This window comes from Neovison vison, chromosome 13 (genome assembly GCF_020171115.1).
Source record: "Neovison vison isolate M4711 chromosome 13, ASM_NN_V1, whole genome shotgun sequence".
NCBI lineage: Eukaryota > Metazoa > Chordata > Mammalia > Carnivora > Mustelidae > Neogale > Neogale vison.
The window spans coordinates 105,879,898-105,901,832 of NC_058103.1; the positions used below are offsets into that span (position 1 = coordinate 105,879,898).

The following is a 21,935-nucleotide window of genomic DNA, read 5'->3' on the forward strand; positions in this document are numbered from 1 at the left end:
CCATACTAGATGATATGAAGTCTATTTTTAGCTTTCACTCTTGCCCATACAAAGTAGAATCAAGTTTAATAAACTACAAGTGAAATGCAGTAATCCATCATGAGAACAATATGTAATAAGCTTATCTAATGAGGTTAACTAGTATGAACTTGGATGAAGAAATCTAGATAGAAAAGACTGTCCCTAACAAAAAGCCTCTAGAGATGTCTTGATAAATAAAGGGAAAATAAGAAAGATATATAGCATTGAGACAGTATTTTAAAGTGTTTCAGGAGCTGCTTCCTCCTGTTACTAGTCCAATGTACTGAAGCAGCAAAACAGAAAAATTAAAAACAAAAACAAAAGAACAGATGAACTAGGGAACACTTTTACAGAACCAAATTCCTATAAATAAAAAATACGGTTACTCCTTTGATATTCAATCTGAGAAAATATTTGGCCTGCATTGTTACATGTATTACCTGTCTTCCTGCTCCCCTTTCTCCAACAAGAGTTCCAAGTCAACAAACATAAGAAAACACTTGGTTCCCTAGCAGCTACCTGCTCTAAGCCCTGCTTCCTGTCCATGTCTTTGTAGAGAAACCGATCTGGTAACTGTCTGATAATTGTCTTCAAAAGACAACTCTGACTTTTCTATAAACTGAGAAGCTCAATCGACACACAGAGCAGGTGTGGATGTGGTTAAGTGCAATTTGTTAGAAAAGAACAGCATTATCACAATTATCACACCATACTTCCTTCAATCATTAACTCCTCTGTCTTCCAACTAATAAAGCCCCAAACTGCCTGTAAATCCTGGGAAACTTACTAGGAAGACAAACATTTACACAGTATCATAGAAACTAGTCATCTGACATCGCATATGACTAAAAATGATTTTGTTTGACCTTAAATATAAGATAAAGAGTTTTCTTCTAAAATTACCCTTCCTCAAAAATAACATATTTTTTAAAACAGGATGTTATCTTTAATGACCACTTTAATTATTTATAAGATTAGTATTGACAAAACCAAGTCAACTTTTTGTTTCAAATATGAATACAAGATTTTCACATTTGACAGTTTTTAAGGCTATGATTTGATGATCAGATTTGGTTCTCTACTACTAAGTATATTAATAAGTACCTTACATTTTAAAAATGAATTAGTCACTGTCAAGCAAAAGGAAATGAAAATTTCCAGTGGTTTTATCTTTTAAAATAGCACTGTGAAAGTTACAAAATTCACAGAAATTACAAATCTTCCAGTGTCTTTCTTCCAGCTATTTTTTAATAACTATTTTTTGATTCATTGCTGCTGAAACTATAGTTAGCAACATCTAACTACACAGCATTACACCGTATATAGTGATTCATCACTGTAATACTATATATGGTTGAAGGAAAGTGACTATGTGGGAACAAATGCAAAGGAGAAAAAATTAATATTTTTGTGAATACTTAGAACTATTCCCTGTAAAAAAATATGTGAGGGTGAGAGCACCAAAACATAATTACCACAAATACAAATTTTACTCACCAGTTTGATAGCTACATATTCATTGGTGTAGAGATTTTTACCTAGGGGAAAACAGAATGTATATGTTTTAGTGACATTTATTTTGGGAAATGCAAAGCAAAATCTTAGCTTACAGGGTCATGAGAAAGGTCACATTCCCAGTGCTACTCACATATATGAAACATGATTTATAAGCAAAAAGCTAAACAGAGATAATGGGACCCAGTAAGACAAGACTAGAAACCACTTGAGGATTTGGAAATTTAAGTTAGGCATGAGAACTTAAAAAAAAGAAAACAAATTTCTTTTCTCTCTCATATACACATTTTGTTATTTATTATTTCCCAACTAGTAAACTATGAAGCAAACCAAGAAATGCCAGAATGTCAAAAACACACATTTTAACTTTTGACACAATAAACACAAACCCCTCAATTTTTAAAACTCACTAACAAATGGGGATTATATATTATTTGTCACGGTATTTAGTGTCACGTTGGCAAAAGGACAGTGTGAAATAAAACCAATCACTGCCCATCCTCCTTTTGGAAGACTCATCTCAGCAGATGATTCTCAAAGCTGCTGTGATTCTTCACCAGAACTCTAGCTCTTTATGAGCAGAAAACAGCTCTCCACCTGGACAACACTTAGACGTCTCAAAGTTCTTCTTGCAATATTAACGACTTTTCCTCTCGACTTCTCCACCTGTATAAATGGAACCAATATTCTCCTAGACGTCTAAAGTGCCTGGAGGGAGGATGAGGATGAAAGCAGCAATTAACCACTTGGTAAGCCTGTGTTCCATACTGGGTACTTAGCCACCCTCACCTACCCATCTCTACTGATTCTTGAAGGCTAATTTTAATTCCTCCTGAGTGTTTAGTTATGGCATTGGACTTCACATTTCTTCTTATAGATCTGTCCTATCTTAATCAGCTAGATTATAAATATCTTGAGGGTAGCAATTTTATCTGATGATTCTCTCAATGTCCTATGGTGCTTAAGACCATGTTCTGCACATCTCAAAGACACCCAAAACCTTGACTAATGAAAAGTTACTGGCACATATAGTGTAACTACTATTTAAATAATACATGGAAGTAAATGTTATATTTATACATATACACGGACATATATGTACACAGTTGAATATAAATGCATGGAAAAGGATATAGAAGGATATAGAAAGATGTATTAAAATGACTGTTTCTTAGTATTTTGATTTTTTTGTTTTTATAATGAAGAAAAAGCTGCTTGCAATATAAGTTCCTATTTTAACCAGGATTTAGACAACAGATGGCCCTTTGCAAATCATACCATTATGTTTTTAATACTGCTGTCAGGTTGCCAAGCACCTTTATGTGTCAAAGAGCACATTAATTTAGGAGTAACTTTTGTCTGCAAATAACATAATAAAGAGGACTCAGAGATTGTCAGAGAAATACCTAAGAAACCATTTTAAGATGAACAACTTCTTTTTTTAGAAGCGAAAGTAGAAAACAGGTATTTTTCCTCTATATATTAATTGCATTAAGCTTCTAAAAGTTAATTTGTGTTTCTGATTAATCCTCTCACCAAAAACATTTTTAAAAATGTATCTGATGCAACTGTGAAAAGGATACTAATAACTGGGTGGAGATAGTTGAAGTAGAAGCAGCCAATAGAGGTAGATTAAAACCCCAACTTGGGCAGGCATCTCATATCTGTGTGGATTCTCTACATATACACAATTAAATTTTATTTTCTCCAAAACCAGGGGTAGCACCTGGGTGGCTCAGTGGGTTAAGCCTCTGCCTTCGGCTCAGGTCATGATCCCAGAGTCCTGGGACTGAGCCCGTGTTGGGCTCTCTGCTCAGCAGGGAGTCTGCTTCTCCCTCTCTCCCTACTCCTCCCCCTGCTCATGCCTGCACTTGGTCTCTTTCTCTCAAAACATATAAATAATCTTTAAAAAACAAAAACAAAAAAACTCCAACTTGGCCACAGACTTCTCCACACCAGATACAATACTGCATAAAGATTTTTCAGGACAGCTCTTCCTGGCACAGTATAAGCACTGCTATTATGACCCAAAACCAACTTTGGCACAAGCGTGACCCTAAAAATTTAGTATCACTTAGAAGAAAATGGTCAAGTTTAAACTTGTAAACGTGGGGGCGCCTGGGTGGCTCAGTGGGTTAAAGCCTCTGCCTTCGGCTCAGGTCGTGATCCCAGGGTCATGGGATTGAGTCCCACATCGGGCTCTCTGCTTAGCAGGGAGCCCGTTTCCTCCTCTCTCTCTGCCTGTTTTTCTGCCTACTTGTGATCTCTGTCTGTCAAATAAATGAATAAAATCTTTAAAAAAATTGTAAACATGTTTAGGAGTCTTTATGATTTGGACACCACCCTTTCCACCCCCTGCCCAACCAGTTTTTTTAACAGTAAGAATTCCAATGGGGAGTAGAGGCACCAAAATTCACACCTTACACATTTCAAGTACAACATGCCATTACTGTCAAAGAATTAACCTTTGAAGTACATGCTTAACCTAACAGGTCTTCAATTCCACAGATACAACACTTAAGTGAAGTAAGGTGATGGTGTACATGTAAGAGTAATAGACATAGATTCTGATCTGTGAGCAAGAAAAGAGAGGAGGCAGTTTAGGATTTCTTGGGGAAGACATTCTTTTCTTTCTTGTCCCCATCTACTTCCCCCATCCGCACCCCCTGGCTAAAGTCTTAAAAAATGAGTTGGATTTTAATAGCTGAAAAAGGGGAAAAGGCAACCCAAGGCAAAAAAAAACTATGAAAAAACAAAAAAGCGATGAAGTAGATGTAGTCTAACAATGAAAGGTGGTCTGGGAGTCGATGAACTATAAGTTGCATCATGAGCATCAGGATGGAGCAGGAATAGGGAAAAGAGTGCTTAGGGTAACAAAGGAGACTAGAAAAGTAAGGCTCAGGCCACACAGGAAAAATCCTCAATGCCATCTTAAAGTTTAAAACAAAAAATTTTTGTAGGGTAGTGACATGACCAGATCTGTGATTATGAATAACCATTTGTGAGGAAGCATAAACGATGAACTAGAAAATAAGAGACCACAGGTGCATGGGCAATGCAGCTGGTTAAGCCTCCACCTCTTGGTTTCAGTTCAGGTGGCAGTATCAGTGTTGTGAGATCAAGCCCTGCATCGGGCTCCATGCTCAGTGCAGAGTCTGCTTAAGATTCTCTCTCCTGCTCCTTCTGCCCCTCTCCCTCATTGCTTGCTCACTCGATCTAAAATACATCTTTTTTTTTTTTAAAGAGTTTATTTATTTATTTGACAGAGGGAGAGAGCAAGAGAGGGAACACAAGCAGGGGGAGTGGAAGAGGGAGAAGCAAGCTCCCCTTGGAGCAAGGAGCCCGATGCAAGACTCGATCCCAGACCCTGGGATCATGACCTGAGCCAAAGGCAGACACATAATGACTGAGCAACCCAGACACCCAAATAAAAAATTTTTTTAAAAAAAGAAGGAAAGATAAATAAAATCTTTTTTTTAAAAAAAAAAAGAAGGAAAGAAAAATAAGAGACCAAAGGTAGGGGAAAGCATTTGTACATTTAATACCCAGCCTATGCAGATATCAGACATCTAACACTCAGTTTTCACCCTGCAGAGACTGTATTCTAGGTCCTCATACAGGGCCTTACACAGGTGGCTCTATTATTAAATTAATCACATAATGTGACAAGTTATAAGAAAAATATGAACAAGTCAATATAGGAGATTGGATGAGGGAGGGTAAAGCATTCCATCACAAGAGGCATTTGAGGGAAGGCTCACAGAGGAGACAATAAAGGGTATATAATAAAATACTAATTTTATTAGTATTAGTAATAGTGAGATGAATAGTGAATAGTGAGGTGGAAACATGAGAGAAATTGTGCAGAATCCGATATACTCTGGGTAAGCCAATATGAATGAAGCACAAGTATATGGACAGAAATGGTGAGAAGTAAAGCCAGAAAGATCCAATAGGGACAGGTGAATAACCCTGAATGCCAGCTTCTTACTCTAAGGTATATACAACCATGTGTATATGGAGAGGTGTCAGGCCATAAGATATACAATAAAACAAAATTTTCCTAGATCTTCACTTTTCTTTGAAGATTTGGGGAAAATCTTTTGTATAGTTAAAAAGTTATTAGAGAAATTGCACAGATTTCATTTGAAGAAAAAAAACTGAAGAGTTTAAGGAAATCCCAAGCATTTATGGATGTGCTTCTTCCAGAGGCACAGGGGTCTCACCAATCAGTGGGGAAACTGTTTCTCATTTTCCCTATGTTCATCTGGGTGGCCCAGCTTTCACAATGTATATCACTTACATCTCTTATGAGCCATGTTTTGCCAGGGAAAGAGGTGATTTAGCCATCCAACCTCTATAGACTTGCCACTAAGTTCTTTTTTTACTCTAGCATCCTTGCTCGAGTTCCTAGTGTCTCCAATTCTTGAGCTTAACTGGTGTATTTTATATTACAAACTGGCCTAACCTTTCAATCATTGGCTTTCTCTGGACTGCTAAATCAGTTACCACTTGACTACCTGCTTTCCAGCTTCCAAAATTTTGTTAACATTTCTTTTCTTTTTTTAAGATTTATTTATTTATTTATTTGACAGATAGAGATCACAAGTAGGCAGAGAGGCAGGCGGAAAGAGAGGAGGAAGGAGGCTCCCTGCTGAGCAGAGAGCCCGATGCGGGGCTCGATCCCAGGACCCTGGGATCATGATCTGAGCCGAAGGCAGAGGCTTTAACCCACTGAGCCACCCAGATACCCCTTGTTAACCTTTCTCACCTGTTTTCCTCATCTCTCCCACATTTTTTTCTGTTCCTTGTGGTTTTATGACTCAAAAGGTCAAAAAGAATGTTCAGTTCAACTTCTTATTCCTAGTAACAAACACAGTATTTGATATATAATAGGTAACAGATGCTAGCTGCAGTGAACCAAATTAACTTAACACAGAGAAGGTTCGTCTGAGAAAGTTCTAGGATAATAAAAAAAAGAAGTCTAGTTTACAATCAGATATGGATAATCCTAAATGCAAATACAGGAGTTTTGACTTCCTTATTCAGCTTGCTATGAAACCAACAAAGATCTTGTGCTAAGAGAAAAAGCATAATGGTGAAATACTAATTATTAATCTGGCCCCAAAGTATAAAGTAAAAGAGAGAAGAATACTTAGAGAGATGATGAAGGGGAAGCTTTGATAACAGAACACTTAAAAAATAACATCTACCATGCCTAGTATGATTATGAGCATTACATGAGTTAGAATATGTGAAACTTCTTTACAAGCTGCTAGGTGCTGGATAAACCTAATTTTTATTTTATTGCAGGGTATGAGCCAATATCTCCTGGCAGAAAACGACTTAAAAATACGATTTATAATTAAGGCATTTCAAAGAAAAAAACTAATAATCTTTGGATTATATGTAAAAGTGGGGGATAAGGAAAAGAGAAGGGTCAAAAATGATATCTCCATTAGTGGAGAACAGAAAGAGAACCAAGAAAGGAAGCACCCTTCCACTCTTCCATGATGATGCCTCCTTCCAAGTTCCCACTAAATCTAAAAGTAACAAGACAATTACGAAACATCTCTCAGTTTCAACTTTCATACCTATATAAAAAATATAATCACAGAAACATAATGAATGAGACAGCCTATGTTAACACGAAATGTGATGGCTGATACATCACAAAATATTGCTTGTGTTTGCTAACCTTCTCTGGGGGCACCAAAAGAACTGAACACATGTCACCCTCTTACAAAGCAATTATCCTTATTCCTAAGAGGTAATGGAGGTGAATGGATAATTCTCTTGAGCTATGCATCAGTCAAATGAATTCCTCTGCCAGAGGGCATCATTAAGACTGAACAGGCCAACACAAAATGCAGCCATGTGGAAAGCTAGACAACCACTCAGCCACTATCCTCCTCAGTGATATACATACTCAAAAATGGTTTTTCTGGAAGACTTACAAAAATAGAGGGTTAAAATCCTGCCCATTTAAATGAATGGCTGCTGCGGCTGAAATGTATTTATTAAGTATATATATTTAAAACATTATCAATAACTGTGAGAAAGGCAGGCAGTTTAATGGACAGCAAAGTACCATCGATGAGATGGCACAATCCCAAGCACTCAAAGCTTTTAGAATCTGTTGCACAAAATCCACAATGCTTCCCACGCTCACTTCCTGGTTCTGAGTTCTTTTATTGTTAATGGAAATGAAACTGCATTACATAGCAGCTTCTGGAGCTTTACATCTAAACTTAGCCCTTTTGAAGCAGCAGTCCTCGATATGATGCTGCCCATAAAACCCACTGCATGAAGACTTCCTATTGCAGTAAGTCACCTACAGAGACAACATTTACCGTAAGCTTCATCAGACACAGCATTATTTCAAAGAACCAGCAGGTCTCAGTTCTCAGAGTCACACTGATAAAGGAACATACAGCCTCAGGTTCCCAGTTTAGTTAGATCTCCAGCTGTCACATTTTCTTGCCCTAAAGTGAAAGTAGTACATTTATAAATTACTACCTAGAACTTGTAAAATAAAATAAAATAAAATAAAAATCCAGCCAAATGAACTTGGGGTACTTTTGTGTTAAAACAAGAAACCACTTTTATGTAACTCAGATTGGTTACCGTGTCTATTTAGGATAAAGAGGACAGACTGGCCTAATACCTTCAGCACCCAGAGAATATTTTTTTAAGCAGGCAGTATGATTAGGGGTAAGAAGATAAAAAAACGGCACTACAACTTTAAAGAAAAAAGCCACATGTCATTTTCATTTTTATTAACTTAATTCTACTAGTATATTAGTATAATGTGCAGAATTATTTCCCAAATGGTTAGCAGTTAACAGCAAAAATAAAATTTCTCTTTGTGCTAAATTTTCTGAAGGACTTACTTGTTGGTATCAGTAGTATATTATTAAAAAACTTACTACATCTTGCTTGACACTTTTGACAGCATAGAGCATGTTTACTAGTAATATGCAAAAACATGTCTATTTTATTTATTTTATTTTAAAGATGTCTATTTTAAACAATATTAAAATGTCTTCTTAACTGCAGGACATGATCCATTAGTGGAGTGTGACATAAATAAATACATGGGGTCCTGACCAACATGTTCTTTGAAGAAAAACAGTGTAAAATAAAAAAATACAGTATACCACACTTAGCAAGGATATGATTTCATGAAATGTTTGTTGCAGATATACATACATATTAAATTGTGTATGCACTGGATCACAATATAATTTATTTAGTGTGGGTCATAGTAAAAAAAATAAAAGCCATCAATAAAAGCCTTCCAGCGATACCTGGCTCACTCAAGTGGCAGAGTGTGCAAGTCTTGATCTCAAGGTCATGAATTCAACCAAAACAACAAGATACTTAGGAATAAACCTAACCAAAGATGTAAAAGACCTGAACTCTGAAAACCGTAAGACACAGATGAAAGAAACTGAAGACAACACAAAGAAATGGAAAAACATTCCATGCTCATGGATTGGAAGAACAAATATTGTCAAAATGTCTATACTACACAAAGCAATCTGCACCTTTAATGCAATCCTTATCAAAATACCATCAGCATTTTTCACAGAGCTAGAACAAATAATCCTAAAATTTATATGGAACCACAAAAGACCTCGAATAGCCAAAGCAAAAAAAGAAAAAGAAAAGTAAAGCTGGAGGCATCACAACTCTAGACTTCAAATTAAATTATGAAGCTGTAGTAATCAAAACAGTATGGTACTGGCACAAAAACAGATACACGGATCAAAGAAACAGAATAGAGAACCCAGAAATGAAACCACAACTATGTCATCAATTAACCTTTGACAAAGCTGGAAAGAATATCTAATGGGAAAAACACAGTCTCTTCAACAAATGGTGGAGGGAAATTCAGTAGCAACGTGCAAAAGAATGAAACTGGACCACTTTCTTACACCATACACAAAAATCAATTTAAAATGGATTAAAGACCTAAATGTGAGACTTGAAACCATAAAAATCTCAGAAAAGAATACAGGCAGTAACCTCTGTGACATGAGCCATAGTAACTTCTTTCTAGATAAGTCTCTAGAGGCAAGAGAAACAAATGCAACTATAAAATTAGGGCTTCACCAAAGTAAAACGCTTCTGCACAGTGAAGGAAACAACAAAACCAAAATGCAGCCTACAGAATGGGAGAAGATATTTGCAAATGACGTCTCTGATAAAGGGGTAGTATCCAAAATCTATAAAGAACTTATCAATCTCAACACCCAAAAAAATGAATAATACAATTAAAAAATGGGCAGAAGAAATGAACAGACATTTCTCCAAAGACACCCAAATGGCCAACAGACACATGAAAAGATGCTCCACATCACTCATAATCAGAGAAACACAAATCAAAACTACAATGAGATACCACCTCACCCCTGTCAGAATGGCAAAAATCAACAGCACAGGAAACAACAGATGTTGACGAGGATGTGAAGGAGAACCCTCTTATACTGTTGATGGGAATGCAAGCTGCTACAGCTCTCCTGGAGAACATCAGGAGGTACCTCAAAAAGTTAAAAGTAAAACCACCCTATGATCCAGCAATCACACCACTAGCTACTTATCCAAAGAATACAAAAATACTAATTCAAAAAGATACATGTACCCCGAAGTTTATACAGCATTATCTACAATAGTCAAATTATGTAAACAGCCCAAATGTCCATTGATGAATGCATAAAGATGTGGTACGGGGGGCCTAGAAGCTCAGTCGGTTAAGTGTCTGCTTTTGGTTTGGGTGGTGACCCCAGGGTCCTAGGATTGAGCCCTGCAAAGGGGCCCCTGCTCAGCAGAGAGCCTGCTTCTTTCTCTCCCTCTGATGCTCCCCCTGCTTGTATTCTCACACTCTATCAAATAAAGAAAATAAAATTTTTAAAAAGATGTGGTATATACATACACATATAATGGAATATTACTCGGCCATAAAAAAGAATGAACTCTTGCCATTTGCAATAACATGGATGAAACAACGGTATTCCTATGCTAAGCGACATGTCAATCAGAGAAAGACAAATACTATATGGTCTCACTCATATGTAGAACTTAAGAAACAAAACAAACAAGCGAAGAGAAAAGGTTGGGGGGACCAAGAAACAGACTCTTAACTATAGAGAACTGATGGTTATCAGTAGAGGTGGGTGGTGGGATGGGTGAAATACGTGATGGGGATTAAGGAGTTCGGTTGCTGTGATGAGCAGCAGGTCGTGTATGGAAGTATTAATCACTGTATTGTACACCTATAACTAATATCACACTGTTATGTTAACTGGAATTTAACTAGAATACATATATAAATGAAAAATTTTCAAATAAAAGCCTTCTGAAAAGCAGTTTCAATGATCTCAAGTTGAGTCAGTGATAGGCTTTGCTTCACTGACTTTCCTAAACTATTTTTTTTTTAAGATTTTATTTATTTATTCGACAGAGAGAGATGAGAGGCAGGCAGAGAGAGAGAGGAGGAAGCAGGCTCCCTGCTGAGCAGAGAGCCCGATGTGGGCCTCGATCCCAGGACCCTGAGATCATGACCTGAGCCGAAGGCAGCGGCTTAACCCACTGAGCCACCCAGGTGCCCCCCTAAACTATTTTTTTTTAAAGATTTTATTTATTTATCAGAGAGAGAGATCAGAGAGAGCAAGCACAGGCAGACAGAATGGCAGGCAGAGGCAGAGGGAGAAGCAGGCTCCCCGCCGAGCAAGGAGCCCGATGTGGGACTTGATCCCAGGATGCTGGGATCATGACCTGAGCCGAAGGCAACTGCTTAACCAACTGAGCCACCCAGGCGTCCCTTTCCTAAACTATTAAATACAATTTTATGATCAATCTGTTAGTCAGAAAAATGAGGGCTTTCTAGCAGCTCAAAATCGGAATGAGGCTCAGTAGAGTTAAGATAAAAGAGGTGGGGCAGTACCTTTTATAAATGGGGTCAAAGAAAGACCCATATACCCCATTTCAAGAAGGTAAGCCTGTGACTACTTACAGAGGCCTAGGCTTTATTAATTAAGCAAATGTGTAAAACTGTCCATATCACCGTGGTAAGAAAAAAAAAAACTGGAATGAATCACTTTTCTAAAAGGCATGATACTCTGCAGTAAAAAATACTTAAGTACTTTTATTTATTTTATTATGTAAAATTTTAAAGTTATATAATGATTATCCCATGTAACCTTACTCAATTTCAGTAAGTAAATTATTTTGAAGCAAATCCATGGTACTCTATTTTATTAATAAATATTTCATTATGAATCCCTAATAGGTTTGAAGTAGTCCTTCAAAACAGGCGGATTACTTGCTATTGGAAAACCTCTACAATACAATCGTGGAAAATTAAAAGACCAAATGGAGACCCAGGGACAATGATATTATAGCAATAGTCAGACAATTCAGGCATTCAGGAAGAAAAAAAAAGTCTAGGTGGTCCTTTGAAAAGCGAAATGATTGAGTGAAAAAAATACAACTACGAACAGAGTTCAAGGTAAAGCAACTGACTCTAGAAAACCTAAAACCATGAATTGTCAATGATTTGAACTTAATCATCTGGTAAAAACAGTCTATTATCTAAGAATTGACTTATCTAAGATTATATTATCTTATCTAAGAATCCACCATCAAATCTGAGGGCACAAAGATTTTGCCTTATATTTCTAAGGGTTTTATATAGTTTGGATTCTTACATTTAGCTGACCCATTTTGGGTTAATATTTGTATATGGTATGAGGTACAGGTTCAACTATCCAGCTGTCTTAGCTCTATCTGTTGAAAAAATTATACTTTGCCCACTGGTCGAAAAGCAATGGACCACAGACTCATATCTGATTCTCAATTCTGTTCCCACTGCTCTACTATGTCTGTTCTAATGCAAGTACCACTGCTGTTAGATCACTGTTGCTTTGTAGGAAGTTTCAAAATAAAAAAAGTGTGAGTCATTCAACTCTGTTCTTGCTTTTCAAAACTGATTTGGCTCTTAGGCATACCTTGCAACTCCTTATCAATTTCACGATCAGCCTGTCAATTTCTACAAAGAAGCCAGCTAGAAATCAGACAGGGATTGAGTTGAACTGGAGATCAACTTGGGGAGTACTACTATCTTAACAATATTAAGTTTGCTCCCTGAATATGAATGTCTTTCCATGTATTTAGGGCTTCTTTAATTTTTTTCGACATTTTATAGCTCTCAAGAGTGTAAGTTCTATACACATTTTGTTAAATTTATTCTTTTTTGATTATATTATAAATAGAACTATTTTCTTAACTTCATTTTCAGATTAAACACAGATACTTTTGTTTAATAATAATTTGGACCTCTTCTCCCATAACCCATTCCTAGAAGCATATTATTTCTTTTCATTAGAGAAGTATTAGGGGGAGCCTGGGTAGCTCAGTCGGTTAAGGATCTTGACTTTTTATTTCGGCTCAGGTCATGACCTTAGGGTCATAAGATCCTGCTCCACATCAGGCTCCACACTCAGTGCAGAGTCCACTTAAGATTTTCTGCCTCTCTGTCCCCTTCTGACCTTTCCCCTGATTATATACACTCTCTCTCTAATAAACAAGATCTTTAAAAAAGAAAAAAAAGTATTAATATCTCTTAAACTCTAACTAGGGAACTCTTTCATGTAAATGAATTTTCCAGATAGTGACACTCCTTCAGTAAAAGTTAAAAACTAAAATAACTTAAAATGAAAATGTTTCTGAGGTTTCAGGCTTCATAAAGAGTATCTGGTGCTCATTTTGTCAGCACATGTACCACAGCTGGAATGATACATAGATTAGCAAAATCCCTGTGCAAGGATGACATATAAATCTGTAAAGTGTTCCATATTTTTACATATCTCCAATTATAAAATATGTAAGTAATGGGGATGTAATGTATAGCATGATGACTACAGTTGCTTATTTATAATTTGTTCAGAAAGTAAATCTTACAAGTTCTCATCATAGGAAAAAAAATTTGTTAACTATATAGGATGACAGATGTTGAGTGAACTTACTTTGATGATCATTCTGAAGTATATACAAAAATATCAAATCATTGTGTTGTATACCTGAAACTAATGTTATATGGCAATTATACCTCAATTAAAATAATTTTTTAAGATTTATTTATCTTAGAGAGAGCATACAAGTGGGGAGAGGGGCAAATGCAGAAGGAAAGAAAAGAATCTCAAGCAGACTCACCAACGAGCACAAAGCCTGAAATAGGTTTTTGATCTCACAACCCATGAGATTATGACCTGAACTGAAACTGAGTCAGATGCTTAACCAACTGAGCCACCTGGGCACCCCTAAAATTTTTTTTAAAAGACAGAATATCTTTTTTTTTTAAATGAATCTGATCAAGATAAATAATAGTTATATTGTCACATGAATGATACCCTTGAAGGTTAATGAAGTACATAAGGCTTCCTAGACTGCTATTTTGTGTACTCTGTCCCCTTCCTTGCTATCAGTCTGCTAGTGATTACTTCTTGATATATACAATACCCTTCTCCTGTGTATCTACTCTATGGGAGACTAAGAAAATAAAGCTTGTTAGAAATGCATATAAAATATGAAGACAGAAGCTTTAAGGAAAAGACTATTGTTCTAAAATATAGAAACTTTTGGGTACATAGATCCTAAGACACCTATTTTAGCTGCTAAGACATTTTAAAATTTTTATTGTTGTTTCGGTTTGTTTGCTAGTCTGCAGCTTTGTCCAGAGAACTAGAACTTGTAAAGAAAAATGATACCATATGCAGTTTTACTATAACACAGCTAAAAATTTCGGCAAATATAATTTATAATTCTAATTTACCTTAACATACTCTTCGTAAATTTTTGTGAAAAAATAATCAAGTATCCTGAAAATAGAGATATTTTAGAGTATCTGTAGAAAACTGCACTTGTATCATTGATGTGTAAATTTCCTGCGCAATATATATAAAACGAATTTTACCCAGTAAGCTATAGAGGATGATGTTATACTTCTGATGTTAATCTATCTTTATGAAAATGCTTATTTTTTTAAAAAAAGATTATTTATTTGACAGAGATCACAAGTAGGCAGAGAGGCAGGCAGAGAGAAAGAGGGGGTAAGCAGGCTCCCTGCTAAGCAGAGATTCCGATGCGTGGCTCGATCCCAGGACCTGAGAGCATGACCTGAGCCGAAGGCGAGGCTAAACCCACTGAGCCACCCAGGCGCCCCGCTTATTTACTTATAATAATAATAAAATCTACAAGTAAATCTACAAATCTACAATCTACAATCTAAATCTAAATCTAAAATCTACAAATAAAATCTACAACCAGAAGCCCAATTATACAGTAACAGTTGTGGTAATGCACTTGATGAAAAAAATATAGCCATTAAACTTGTAATCATGAAAATCACTTTAGCAATTTAGTAAATAAAAAAGCGGAATCCCGGGGCGCCTGGGTGGCTCAGTGGGTTAAGCCTCTGCCTTCAGCTCGAGTCATGGTCTCAGGGTCCTGGGATCGAGCCCCACATCGGGCTCTCTGCTCAGCCAGGAGCCTGCTTCCCTTCCCCCCTCTGTCTGCCTGCCTCTCTGCCTACTTGTGATCTCTGTCTGTCAAATAAATAAATAAAATCTTTTTTTAAAAAAAAAAAAGCAGAATCCCAAAGCATCTCCAAATTTGTTTAGCCAAGGTGCATACATATGTATATGCTCCATATATGTACATACATATACATATGACAGAACAAAGACTTTGCTCTATTTTTCTGTGATGTTACAATTCTGTCTACTGAAACAAAAACAATACAAAACTACCTTCATGATTTGGAATTTCTGGATGTTCAAATCCAAACCATCTAATTATTATTTAGATTTTTAAAAATTATTTAGATTAATTAATCCCTGAAGTAGTTTATAAGATAAAAATAGAAAAAGTAGCATTACCACCTCAAAAAGACATCTGAACTTCTAGTTTCATGGCAGAAACATTATTCTAAACTACTCAAGAGATCCCTTTAATCATAGAACACAGAATTACTTAAAATCACAAAGCACTTACTGTTGAAGCAAAACCATCCAAACTTGAGAAAACTCTTTAATTATTCTTTATGTACCAGTATTACTGGATTTAAAAAAAAGATTGTTCTGTGTTTTTTAACAATACAAAAAAATTAGGGATGCTTGGATGGTTCAGCTGGTTAAGCATCCAAATTTTGATTTCACTTAGGTCATGATCTCAGTGTTATGGATCAAGCCCCACATTGGGCTACGTGCTCAGGACAGAATGTGCTTGTCTCTCCCCTTCCCCTCACTTGTGTGTGTACTCTCTCAAATCAATAAATCAATAAATCGGGGCACCTGGGTGGCTCAGTGGGTTAAGCCTCTGCCTTTGGCCTAGGTCATGATCTCAGAGTCTTGGGATGGAGCCCTATATGGGGCTCTCTGCTCAGCAGGGTGTCTACTTCTCCCTCTCTCTCTCTGCCTGCCTCTCTGCCTACTTGTGATCTGTCAAATAAATAAATAAAATCTTTTTAAAAAAATCAGTCAATAAATCAACAAATCAATAAAATCTTAAAAAATATAAAAATTAAATGCTTTTCAATTTTTTAAGAAAAATCATTTTTTGTGTGTGGGATGGAAAAATGAGATCAGAAGTTCTTATTAATTTATGGTCTCCAGCAAGGGGGAAAGATGACATATAATGCCTTTCCAGGTTTTTTCCTACCTACGGAATAAAAGTGCAAAATCTACATCATGGCCCACACTTAGTCAAGAATGGACTGCGGACATCTCTAGCCTCACTTCCCCCTGAACCTTATTCAAATAAAAAGCTCAGGGTAGAATAATGTACAAAAAAAAAAAAAAAAAAAGTACAATGTTTACAATGTCCTCCTCCACTTTGATTTTACTCTAAATTCTAAAATACACACTTTTCAAAAAAATTAAAATATTAATTAATTAGCCAATATTTTCCTTCCTCACCTCCCAGAAAAATCCCTGAAGATTAAAGTTGGGAATGGTCCACCAGAGAAACTAAATAATTTTACTTAAAGAGAAGATTTTTGGCTACCATTTTATACTCTGTATTTCTTTTCTTAGTAACAGGTAATTGTACTAAATGCCAATGACTATCATCTTTGGAATGAGATATTTATTCTAATGCCCTTTTAATTTTTTTATCTCATGTGGTATTTTAACCACGCAGGTAAGTAAGTGACAGGTGGTGAGATTACATAGTACAGAATGGAAACAAACTGTTTGGGATGTCCCAGATCTGGGCTCTGGTTGCAACTGTGTGGCAAACTAGTTTATTTTACCTTGACCAAGTCATTTAGTCTCTAGTCTCTCTCATCTTTAAAAAGATGAAGGTTGGACTAGGCAATGCCAAGGTTCCTTACAGGCCAAAAACAAAAAAATTTTATAACTCTTACTTTTGTCGGTCTGGAGTTTATATAGCATTAATGATGACAACAATCCACTAACAAATGCTTTCTGTTGATGATTGTTAAAATAACTACAAATCTACTTAACTATCTTAGCAGCTAGATCACATTTTTATGTCACTAGGATATCTCAAAGTCTGTCAAATAAATGCCTTGCTGAATAAAAATGTATGACACATAGAGAGAGCCTGGTAGCTTAAAAAAAGAGGCATTTAGTTCTAGTTCTCTTTAAAACCCCATTGAAACGACCAAAAAACCCAGATAGGTGTAAGTAGGTGAGAAAACAGCAGACTGAAGACATCAACCTTCAGAAGTACTAAACAGACAAGACCTGAGAAAGCAGACATATATGACAGAGGAGGAATCTTAATGCTAAGACTGCCTAATGATATTGATAGAAGGTTTACAATTCCGTTGGAAACTTGAGAAGGATTAATGAAAGATATGTGGATAACTAAGAAAATTCTTTAAAAATCAAGTATCAGTAATTTTTAATTCTGAGGGAAGGGGAATGAAGATGTACGTGAAAGAAAATATAATAACAGTGCTCTCATAGCTCAGTTGTGAACAGTATTTTCACAACCATAACACTATAAATGTAGAAAAATAGTTTAAACAAAAAGTATAACGTTAGTATGTTGCGAGAAGGTGGGGAGTGACTGGGATGATGTACACCAGAAGAATAAAAAACAATCTTTAATAACACTTAGAAGAAAGGAGATATCTAGAGGACATTGTTAAAAGAGTTGAAATGCTTGCCTGTAGAGATCAGGATTTCACAACCTATGCCATATGATTGTTTTCATTAAAATCAGATTATAAAAGGGGCACCTGACTGGCTCAATTGGTAGAGTGTGTGACTCTGGACCTCAGGGTTGTGAGTTTGAGCCCTACACTGGGTGTAGAGATTACTTAAAAAATAACACTTAAGGGACGCCTGGGTGGCTCAGTTGGTTGAACGACTGCCTTCAGCTCAGGTCATGATCCCGGAATCCCGGGATCGAGTCCCGCATTGGGCTCCCAGCTCCATGGGGAGTCTGCTTCTCCCTCTGACCTTCTCCTTGCTCATGCTCTTAAAAAATTTAGATCATAAAAATATATGTCTATAGCATTCTCTTGCCCTAATAACCCCAACTCAGGAAAAAACCGTATTAATCTAACATGATCTACTCATTGAAGAGTCCACTATGACTGGCAGTAAACTCCACTTCCTTTGATAAAAGCTTTGCCTTTTTGGAAAAGTCTAAGTTCAGACAGTTTTCCCCTTAGGATGCATGATGGCATCAAGTAAATATTGATTCTGAACTCTCCTCATAATCAAATCCAAAATCATCTTCATTTCATAATCCTGCTCATACAGTTCCAGAGTGGTTTCAGCAATCCTCAAAACTTCACCATTTAATTTTCTTGATAAACCAGCCAAGATGAATAATACTGTAAGAACCCTATCTGTGACACTTCTAAAATTGTTGTATTAATGTGATGCAGACTGTGTGTCAGCGAATATGGTTGAAATGCTTGACTCCTACCATTTTTGATGGATTATGCCGACCAAAAAAAAATTTCTTCCTCAAGATCTGTTAAAGCTGTTTAATTCTACAACCTCTGCTTGAGTTAGAACCAACAGGGTGTAATTTCAAAAGAAAGTAAAACTATCATATTACTAAGAACAAGAATTTTATATTTATTTGTAGTTTTTTCAAGAAAATGAAAATGCCTTATTTCTGGAATCATAATTTTAAATTAAAGCCCTCCACAACATACCGATGAAGCAAAACAAAGGATAGAATCTGTTACACACCTGTGAAGTGGGGCCATAAACATCCCTGACAGGGGAAGGTATTTTGTCAGGTCTACAACTTACTTTGAATGGTGCAAGCACAGACACACATTCATACACTCACACACACACACACAAATGTACACACATATCCCCAAAGATATAAAGCATATGGGACAAAATATTAACAACTGGTAAATCTAGGTAATAGTTTATTATGGATAATCACCATCCTATCCTTTTTACTTTTTAGTAAAAATTTGAAAATCTTCATACAAGGTTGGGAAATATTAAAACAAAAGATTAAACAATATTTGTATTATGTATATAAATGCTCACTATGTATCAGCCACTGTATTATGTTATTATACTATGGGAATTATAGCTCCTAACTAATCTGTAAAGATATTATTACTCTCATCTTAAAAAAGGGGGAAAAAACTTCAAAAGGCAATATGACTCCAGGACTCTAACCACTTGGGAAAGAGAGTAATGACATGACTTCTCACCTTGTTTTAGTCTGTTCCATCCAAAGATGCTACGAGTTTGCAAATGTATAGGAAAACCTTAACAATGCTGTTTCTGTTTCAAAAAGCACAACACAGCTGTTTCTGTTTCATTGGTGGCATAGTTTTGGGCTGATCCAGACTTAGTTCTATTTGTTCGAAATAGATTAATTAATAGATTTATTAAGAAACTATGAATAGGGGAGCCTGGGTGGCTCAGTGGGTTAAGCCGCTGCCTTCGGCTCAGGTCATGATCTCAGGGTCCTGGGATCGAGTCCCGCATCGGGCTCTCTGCTCAGCAAGGAGCCAGCTTCCTCCTCTCTCTCTCTGCCTGCCTCTCTGCCTACTTGTGATCTCTCTCTGTCAAATAAATAAATAAAATCTTTAAAAAAAAAAAGAAAGAAACTATGAATAAAAAAGTAATATTTCATTTTATAATGCCTTCACTTTCAACTAAACACTTTTATATATATATATACATATATATATATTTTGTTTGTTTGTTTTATTTGACAGAGAGAGAGATCACAAGTAGGCAGAGAGGCAGGCAGAGAGAGAGGGGGGAAGCAGGCTCCCCGCTGAGCAGAGAGCCCCATGCGGGGCTCGATCCCAGGACCCTGAGATCATGACCCGAGCCGAAGGCAGAGGCTTAACCCACTGAGCCACCCAGGTGGCCCTCAACTAAACACTTTTAAATTTTATCTTAAGCCTATATTCTTTCAGATAAATGATTTTCAAAAAAAATTTTAATACAGCAAAGAGGTACGTGGATGGTGTAGTCGGTTAAGTGTCCAGCTCTTTTTTTCCGGCCCAGGTCATGACCTGGGTGTTGTGGGACTGAGCCCCATGTGGGACTCTGCACTCAGTGCAGAGGTTGATTAAGACCCTTTCTTCCTCTCCCTCTGCCCCCTCCCTCTTGCACGTAAGTGCTCTCTCTCAAATAAATAAACAAATACAATCTTAAAAAAATTTTTTTAAAAAGATTTATTTGAGAGAGAGAGTGTGAGAGAATGAGCATGAGAAGTGGTGGGAGGGTCAGAGGGAGAAGCAGACTCCCTGTCTGATATGGGACTTGATCCCGGCAGGACCTGAGCTGAAGAGAGTCGCTTAACCAACCCAGGCGTCCCCAATCTTAAAAATTTTAACTCAGCAGATTGGTATCTTTTAAACATAATCTTATTGAAAACTCAGTATATAGGCGAGAGTCCTATCTTCTCATTTTTCATTTCCCATTCTCTCACAGTGGGAAATAAGGGCTCTCAGGCCTTGGGGGACACAATATGAAATGAAGGGTTTAGAAAATATGCATCTGTAAACTGTTAATGATCATAACTGCCAAATACAGAACTGGCTGGTAAAAGATGAAGTTAAAATTCCAATTAACTTCATTAATGACAGATAAGTAATTCAGGTAAGGAAAGAAAAATATGCAAAGATGTTGTCATGTACACCCTATTTTAGTCACAGAAATAATAAGTATCTTATTTTAGAAGGGAGGGTGACAAAGGACAAGTTGCTACCCTAGGCCAATTTACTTTTGTCAAAAACATTCTTCTGTGTTAATGATGTACTTTTGTGTATTTCATCAGGTACCAAAGATGAAAAACAGCAAAAACAAACAAACAAACGAATGAATGAATGAATGAATTAAAAAGAATTCCTTGAGCCTCCATTTTCTTATTTGCAAGTAAAAAGATTCTCTAACAGTGTCCTATTTCACAAGGATAATATGAAGATTATTAAAATTATATGCAACACTGTCTAGTCTAAAGGGTCTCCCATTAACATAGGCACATATCAGGAAGGGTAAGAAGTATCATCTACTTATTCTTACAACTAAAAAGAAAAACAAGCCATTAGCCATTTACTTATAGACTATATTAAATGTAGACAAGGTTTTCTTAATTCTAGAGGAAGAGAATCAGTCACAACTTAATGTTTACATGATTCTTTCCAGGCCTGATTCAGAATACTCAAAAAAATTTTTTAAAAAGGCCTCAAAATAGACCCATATTTCTCAATTAATAAAAAACAGCTTGCACATGTATTTCCTCTCCACTGTATCCTCCAACCTTTTATTCACAATCATCCTTCATCAATCTTCCTTTCTCGAATCTTCAAAATTCCCTTATCTATTGCGGCAATATACACAGGTAAGACTCCACAGAAACAATCTTTCCAATAAGAAAGAGGCAAAGGCCAGAAAGAAGCAACTCTTAAAAGAAAAAATATAAATCAATGTATAAAGACATTTAACTTTACCCATGAATCTATACATATTTAATAAGACCCCCATTTTACCCTATCAGACTAGCATACATCAAAAGATTCTCAGTAATGTTCAAGGCTTTGAAGGGGCAGGGAAAGAATCACCTATGCACATGCATGCACACACAGGCAGAAAGTAAAGAGAAGCCATCTTTCTATGGAGCCAATTTCCAATATGTAACAAAATCACAAATATGTATATCCTTTGACTCAGAGTGTACACTTCCCAGATTTACCCTAAGAAAATAATTAGCCAAGTCTGTACAATAAGGATGTACTACCATAGGCATCTATTAGGATGCTCAGTACAGTATCATTTATAATATGAAAAGAAGAAACAATTAATATGTAAATATAAATGGGCTAAATTACAGAATAACTACAGACATTAAAAATGAATGATCTA

General features: G+C 36.3%; 1 protein-coding gene and 1 non-coding gene across 9 annotated transcripts in view; one reads left to right on the plus strand and one right to left on the minus strand.

The window, feature by feature from the left end:
• The window catches only part of CSNK1G1 (casein kinase 1 gamma 1), a 198,099-nt gene that overhangs the window by 85,199 nt on the left and 90,965 nt on the right, over positions 1–21,935 (minus strand). For all 8 annotated transcript variants that reach the window (XM_044231309.1, XM_044231307.1, XM_044231308.1 and 5 more), the window contains exon 3: positions 1,519–1,559. In XM_044231309.1, the coding sequence (XP_044087244.1) occupies positions 1,519–1,559 (41 nt within the window). The remainder of the gene's footprint in view (positions 1–1,518; positions 1,560–21,935) is intronic.
• LOC122894903 lies at positions 13,297–13,400 on the plus strand. The gene has a single exon (XR_006381903.1). It is a non-coding gene; the product is annotated as a U6 spliceosomal RNA (small nuclear RNA).